At 60.1% G+C, this 7,569-nt stretch overlaps 1 protein-coding gene across 1 annotated transcript; it reads left to right on the top strand.

The window, feature by feature from the left end:
- The first annotated feature begins 1,595 nt into the window (after positions 1-1,595).
- LOC127594797 (uncharacterized) lies at positions 1,596-2,435 on the top strand. Its single transcript, XM_052056561.1, is given in 1 exon segment — positions 1,596-2,435. A coding segment is annotated over 1 exon segment (840 nt).
- The last annotated feature ends 5,134 nt before the right edge of the window (positions 2,436-7,569 follow it).

Here is a 7,569-nt window from a genome sequence, read left to right as displayed (position 1 = left end):
CTGCAGCAGCGGATGAAGGCCTTCCGTGCCAGCATGGAACAGGCCAAGCAGAACAACAAGAAGATCATGGACGAAAAGCTGACCAAGGAGGATATCGCCCGCCTGACCAGCAACGTCTCGCAGATCGACGACAGCCTGATCTCCAAGAGCAAGCAGAACGAGGAGGTCCGCCGCATCACCGAGGGCATCGAGCGCCGCCTCGCCCAGCAGGTCCGCTAAAGCCTGGGGGTCATCCGCACCGAGAAGAGCGAGATCGAGGCTACCCTCGCGCTGATCCGCCGCGAGAGCGAGTTCAACCACGGCAAGTACTTTGACCGCGCCTTCGAAATCGAGCAGAAGATCAGCAAGGCAGCAGTGGACAGCGAATTCCGCATCAAGCTGCTCGAGCAGCGGTCCGAGGAGGGCGGCCTCGACGAGGTGCGGGAGGCAGTCGCCAAGCACGAGTACGTCATCGCCCGCCTGCTGAAAGAAGGCCTGCTCTCCCGCGGTAAGGGCAGCAGCCCTCCCCCACGGCGAGAGACAGTTTCGCGGGGGTAATGCAACTCGACGCTGATCCGAGGCATCCTCATGCGGACGAGCAAGCGGTTCCGGTTCCGCTCGAAAAGCATCGCCGACCAAAGCCAGCTCTGACCGTGTATTATAATATGATATTGTTTGCAAGGCTCATCCATCTGCTGTACGACCTTTTTTCATTGATCCTCGCCGTACATGCCGCGAACGCCCTCTCCAGGGAAAGCCTCCCCTGGGTGGCGCCTCTGCTCGCAATGTTGGTGGCAAACTTCGTGCTGTGCGGGTGGCTGGCCCGCCCCACAACATCGCTGCTGCTGGGCTGGATTTCACTGTCACTGGTCGGCCAATAAATCCCGTCAATGCTGCTTATCGCGAGCCTGGCTGTGAGAGGGGTGCTGCCTCCACTGGCCCGACACCAGCTGTTCCAGGACTGCAAGACACGATAGATTTGGTTTGCCGCGATCCTGGTGGTGCTGGCACTGGCGACATTCATCTTCTCAAAGATAAGTGACCCCCTCACCCAAAATTACCAGCCGCCCAACGCCAACGACTCATCGCAAAATTTGAACAAGCTAGACACGGAGGAGCCGCAGTCATCTCATATATTGTGAGCAATATCAATGTTTGTTTAGCATGCTCACAGCATTATTTCCTGCACTCGCACCGGTTTCTGCTTGGGGCCCTCCAGCCTCCGCACGGTCGATTCGTCCACCATGTCTCCGGAGCCGATCTGCTTGTACGCCCGCGATTACAGGTCCTCTCGCAGCATCTGCCGTGACAGTTTCTTCAGGTCGTCCCGCCTGCGAGCCCGCTTCTGACTCGCGAGGCGTTCAGCCTCTTCCAGCTATTCTGCGTGCTTGCTGTCGGTCTAATACTTCCGCATTGAAACCTTGTTGCGCACCGGAAGATCCTCCTCGTGGCTAACGCTTACGACCGGTTGCTTCTGATCGGCCTTCATGGGGCTAGCAGGGATAGCCTTGCTGGCGGGAGAGGTGGGGTAGACTTGGCCATCAGGGGGCACGGGCGATGGGTTCTCGATCTTAGCGGTATCCTGGCCAGCGCACCCCATAAATTTAGACTGCCGAATGAAAGCGATCATTCTGGTGGGTGGCTACGGGACGAGGTTGCGGCCACTGACCATCGACTGCCCGAAGTCGATCGTGCCGTTCTGCAACCGGCCCATGATGGAGTACCAGATCGAGGCCTGCGCGGAGGTGGGCGTGAAGGAAGTCATCTTGGCAATAAACTACCAACCTGAGGCCATCACCGCCCACATCGGCCGGTTGGAGGCCAAGTACGGCCTGCGTATATCTGTCTCCCTCGAGAAGGAAGCCCTCGGGACCGCGGGGCCCATAAAGCTGGCGGCAGAACAGTTGCGGCAGGACAACCCGGAAGGCCTGTTCTTCGTGTTCAACAGCGACATCATCTGTGACTTCAACCTCGGCAGGCTGAAGGAGGAGCACCTGAAATCGGGCGGGGAGGCCACCATCTACCTGAAGCAGGTGGACAACCCTAGCCGGTTCGGGGTGGTGGTCTGCGACAAGGCGGGCAAAGTGGATCGCTTCGTGGAAAAGCCGCAGGAGTACGTGGGCGACAGGGTCAACGCAGGCATCTACTTGCTCAGCACTGCTGTGCTGGACAAGATCCCCCTGCGCTTCTGCATGATCGAGAAGTAGACTTTCCCGTAGCTGGCCTCAGCGGGGCTGCTGCACGGGCGCACGCTCGAGGGGTTCTGGCGGGACATCGGCCAGCCTGCAGACTTCCTCCTGGGTCAGCGTTAGTACCTGACCTTCCTTGTCAGCAAGAATAGGCTTGAAAGCACCTGCCTGGTTGATGCTGCGGCCACTGTCGAGGAGGGCGCAGAGCTGGGGGAGAACGTGGTGGTGGGGCCGGGCTGCGTGGTCCGAAGCGGGGCCAGGCTCTAGGACAGCTGCCTCATGGCTGGGTCCGAGGTGCGCAAGGGCTGCCTAGTGAAGGGGTCGATCGTGGGTCCCAAGAACCGGCTGGAGCAATTCAGCCAGCTGCGGGAGCTGACAGTGACGGGGACGGAGGTGGTGGTGAAGGGCGAGTGCCTGCTGCTGAATAGCTACGTGCTGCCTCAGAAGACCATCGCGAGCAGCCTGCTGACGAAGGGGACCATTGTCATGTGAGCTCACAAATCATGCTGCTTGAGCCGCGAGGTGAGCTCGGCCAGGTGTCCGTCCAGTAGGCATGACTGTCCTGCGATCTCACCCACGTCGGGCTTCTTCTTGGCGGGCGACAGCAGGCTCATGCTCATCCACGGCGACTGGCTCAGCAGCCGCAGGTCTGGCACAGCCTCGGGCTCGGGGTCCTCCTCAGCAAGAGCCTCTTCCTTGCCGATTCCGTTCAGAAGTTACTCGAAGCGTTCGTAGTTTTCTTCGGGTTCGGGGTCGAACTGGAGCTCGTTTATCAGCTCGGTTTCGGGAGCAGCCTAGGGCGACCGCCTAGGCCTGCGGGGACAGCGGCGGCCACGCTTACGGCGGCCTGCTGGAGCCCTGCGCTGGGCCTGCAGGTCGTTGAGCGTGATGACCTTCTGGATGACGGCCTCGAAGTCCCTGCGGTCAGCCTCCTTCAGCAGAGCCCCCGAAGGCTTGCTGCGAGAGAACTCGAGGAGGAAGGACTGCAGCTTGAGGCAGGCCTCGTTGAGTTCCTGTGCCTCCTCACCGTCAAAGCCATTGAGCACCTGGGAGAGGACGCAGGGCTTGATGGTGCGCATCTGGATGGTGCTGTTGGTGGAGCCGAGGACCTTGTTGACCCTGCGCAGGCTTTTGCGGAGGGTCGAGTAGAAGTGGTTCTTGATGGCGTTGTCAGTGCGCCCGGGTAGGAATTTGGTGATCTCGGTCCAGCGGTTGCCCAGCTCGCGGTGCTTCTCGAAGATGGTGCGCTCTTCTTCCTGGGTCCAGGGCTCCTTGCGGATGGAGGGGTCGAGGTGGTTGTGCCAGCGCTCGCGGCACTGCTTGCCCGTGCGTTCCTGGAGCCCATACTTTTCAGAGAGGCGGGAGGCGACCTCCGCCCAGCGCTTGGTGCCAAGCTTTTTGACGAGATGGACAATGGCCTCATCTTCCTGTCTGTGGTGAGCAGACATACCTCGGGGTCAAACGCACGCCGGTCGCACATATTATTACCGAATTCTTTATCAGCTGTTGCCCAGCGCCTGCAGCACGTAGATGAACAGCTGCACCACGTCCGTGTACACCGCCACCGCCGCCAGCACGTACCCGTCCAGCCCGTACGCCCCCTCCTCCACCATCTGCACGTCGAACACCAGGTACACCGACACCGACACCACCATCACCCACGCGAAGAACCCGCGCAGCGGCGAGAAGAACAGCATGAACGGCGCCATCATGCTCACCAGTGCCACCCCCGTCACCACGTAGATCCAGGTGGTCAGCTAGCACAGTTTCTGGGTGCCCAGGAAGGCCAGCACTGCGACCAGCCCCACGGTGGCCCCCAGGGCGGTGAGTATGAGCTGCCGGCCCTCGGGCGAGGGCGTGTAGTCCCAGCGGTACCCGTAAATGCAGCAGAAGTAGCCGACGACGTAGGACTGGCAGGCGGTGTAGGCCAGCAGCAGAGCGTAGTTGAGGGGCACCCTCTGCGCCACATCCGAGCAGCAAACCACCACGATCGTGATAACTACTTGCAGCACCAGCATCACGATGAACAGCCAGACCGTGGTGACGATGAACTTGCCCAGCCCGGGAGTGAACAGAGCCAGTACCACCCACCCCGTCGTCAGCAACAGCATCGCCAGCACGAGCAGGTAGACCTTCTTCTTGAAGCCCTCCAGCAGGTGTTCGCCGGTTATACCCCCCGAGTCGATGAGGTTGGCCTACCCTGCGGGCCATGACCCCGTTCGTGCCCGCCACCATGCCCGCGTTCATGCCCGCGTTTATACCCGCCAGTGTCCGCTTCTGCTCGGGCGGCTGGTCCTCCGCCTCGGGGTTGTAGCCCTGATATTGCATTATCTCAGATGTTCACGGTTAGGCCTCCTCGTCCCCGAGCGGCTCTCGGAATTCTTAGTCCTTGAGGCCGGTCTCGCCTAGCAGGTGCTGGTACATCGCCCGCACGAACCCTTCGCATTCCTGCTGTCCGCTCGCCAGCTGGCTGCATTCGTCGAACGTTTTGCCTAGCTGCAGCACCGACCGCTGCTACTCCAGCTTGGCCTGCTGGACGGTGGTCTTGATCACCAACCGCACGAAGCTACGCACCAGCGAGTCCCGGGCGGCAGGGTTGTCCTTCTCGAAGATCGGGGTTTTGCGGGCCATCAGCACCTCGGCATCACTGACAGAAGGTTGCTTGCCTTGGAAGAAGCTCTCGCCCGGCCGAAACTTCCGCTCAGGGAAGAGCACTGTCATCCCGTGGCGGAAGGCATCGAAATCTCCTTTTTCGAGGGCGTTCTGCCCTGCCATGAGCAGAAACGCAGACAGGCTGTGGTCGTAGTGCTCCTGCACTCTGTCGAACAGTTGCGACAGCCCTTCCTTCAGAAAGGCTTCAACACTACCTTGAAAGATCGACAGCAGGTCTTCCTGCCCTTCGCACACCCCTGCGAAGCTGTTGACCAGCTCAATGACCGAGTCCAGGGTCTTTTGCAACAGCATGTTGCGTAGCGTGCTCAAGAACTGCACTGCGACGACCCTCACGAACAGTGGCTCCGGACACTGCTCGACCTTCTCGAGCAGGGCCTGGTACTCACTGCGCTTGATGCGGAGAGGCAGCCTTCTCTTCAGCCCCTCATCAGTCAGCTCGCTGCAGGGCTCGACCAAGAAAAACAGGAACTCGAGGATGATCTTCTCGACGCGCTCGAGTAGGTGTGCCAGAAAAGTGTCGTGGCAGGTGATGGGAGCACTGCCGCGGAATGCGAACAGGCAGCAGCCCAGAACTTCCTCTTCGATGAGTCGCAACAGCAGTTCCTTGACGGTCCCCACAAAGACTAGAACGCTACCGTAGCCCTCGCCTAGTTCATGGTCGTGGGCCTGGCGCTTGATCGCCAGCACCTCGCTCAGAATGACGCCCGCTGTCACCGCCTTTTCGTTGGCGATCTTTTGCTCGATCTCAAGCCAGTTGATTTCAGGGAAGTCTTTATGTAGCTGTTGTAGCAGCCCCTTCGCTAGAGGCACTGGAAATTTACCGAGGCTGTCCTCGACAATGCCCGCGAGTTTGGTCTTGGTCTCGCGACTGGCCCCGCGAATCATCTACAACAAGGGACTGTCCTTTTCTCGCCGGAAGGGGCTTTTTTCGTATTTCCCCTGCAGCGCCTGGAAATAGTCCAGTTCGTTGCGCAGCTCCGTCCAGTAGCTGGCGTTCAAATAGAACCCACAAGCGCGTGCCCCTGCCTCCTCCGTCTCGACGAAGTTCAGGTACTGCCGACACCTCTCTTCAGGTGACCCCTTAAGCACGGGGCTGCGAGGAGCAAACTGCTGGAACGGCCCCTCGTACATCTTCTATCGAGACAGCTTGAGGTAGGTCTTGAGTACGACCAGGGGATCGTCCATCAGCACCAGCAGCTTCTTGGTGACCTCGCGCAGGTCGGCAGGACTGAGCATGAACTTGGCCCGACCTGAGTAGTTCATCACTTCCCAGAGGATGGTGCGCATGACCTCGACCTGAGGCTCCACTGCACGGTAGGTGCTGGCGATTAGCGGCTCGCCTTTGAAGTCGGCCAGCAGATGTGCGCACTGCTCGTAGGCCTCGACCGAGCGGCGGAACAGGCGCTCGGCGTTGAAGAGGGCCCGCTCGGAAGGCTTACTCTCTAGGGCCCGGTATTCGCTTATCTCCTGTTCGAGCAGCTCAGGCAGCTCGCAGAGAGAATGCAGCTTCTGGAGGTCACGGTTGACCGAATGCAGCTTGAGCATCTCCTCCCGGCGGGGACGGAAGGCCGCATCCAGTCGAGCGGAAAGAGTAGAGACGCGGCCCATGCTGCGGGCAAGGGCGTCGAGCTGCCCGTCAACGGCCTGCAGGTCGCTCTTCATCCTGCGGACGGTCTCGATGGAGTCGATGAACTTGTTGTAGTTGTCAAAGACGAGGGACTGGACCTGATGGTCGTGCAGCTTGGTCTCCTCGACCAGCTGGTTGTTGAGCAGGATCAGGTTCTGCAGGGAGTCGCTGGCGATCGCCTCCTGGAAGAAGCGCTGCGGCTCGAACCCCTCCTGCTCGAACTCTTTCATTATGGATTTCATCCTTGGCAACCCTCTCGAAGGCGCGGTCGCTCTCGACCTGGACGACCCGGACATGTTCCCCGACCCCGAGGACGCCATCAAGCAGTGCTCCGCTCACCAGGGCCATTGCCTACTTCCAGGCACCTGCGAGGAACCCCCCTGCCAAGCTGCGGCTGCTGGCCTGCTACTCGGAGGAGCTGGCCAGGTTGCCCGACCAGCTACTGCGGCTGGTGAAGGCCATGGACAAATCAGGACTGTCCGATGACCACTTTTTCAGGGTGCTAGGGATGCTCGCAGAAACTTCTGAGCTTTCAGTATTTTCGGACACCGACCTGCCATCCGAGCAGATCTGGAGCCTCCTGCTCAGGCGACTGGAGCACCCGACTGGCGCACTGATTTTCAACGTGTTCTGCAGACGGCTGCTTGAACGAGTGCACTATGTCGACAGCGACAAGTTGCCTTTGATTCTCCGGTTCTACCGCGAGGCGGTCGAGAAGAGTACTGCTCTGCCTAAGGCGCAAATGCTCGACTTGCTCGATCACTTCTTCAGGTGCGATTTGGTCCGGGACTGCCCTACCGAGAAATTCAAGCCCAGCACCCCCTTCGTCAAGGCGGTGGTGGCTTTCTACAGTAGCTTCTGGAACGGGAAGGAGCTGCCAGCCCTTCCAAGCGATCTGGGAGAGGACGGGGTCCTGCTGGGAGAGCTGTGGGGGGCAGCCAGGGATCAGTGAAATTACTGCCATTTCAATGTAATATTCGACTATCCGAGTCAGCCTCGACGAGAGCGTCTTGGAAGGCCGGGAGGAGAAGGAGACTCGCGAGGTATAGCCCGAGATGGGCCTGGAGGGGCAGAGCGAAAGGCTGTGCTAGGACCTGGGGA

Source organism: Hippocampus zosterae, unplaced genomic scaffold (assembly GCF_025434085.1).
Source record: "Hippocampus zosterae strain Florida unplaced genomic scaffold, ASM2543408v3 HiC_scaffold_267, whole genome shotgun sequence".
Lineage (NCBI taxonomy): Eukaryota > Metazoa > Chordata > Actinopteri > Syngnathiformes > Syngnathidae > Hippocampus > Hippocampus zosterae.
The sequence above is the reverse complement of the archived record's forward strand: the minus strand, read 5'-3'. Positions and strand labels throughout refer to the sequence as shown.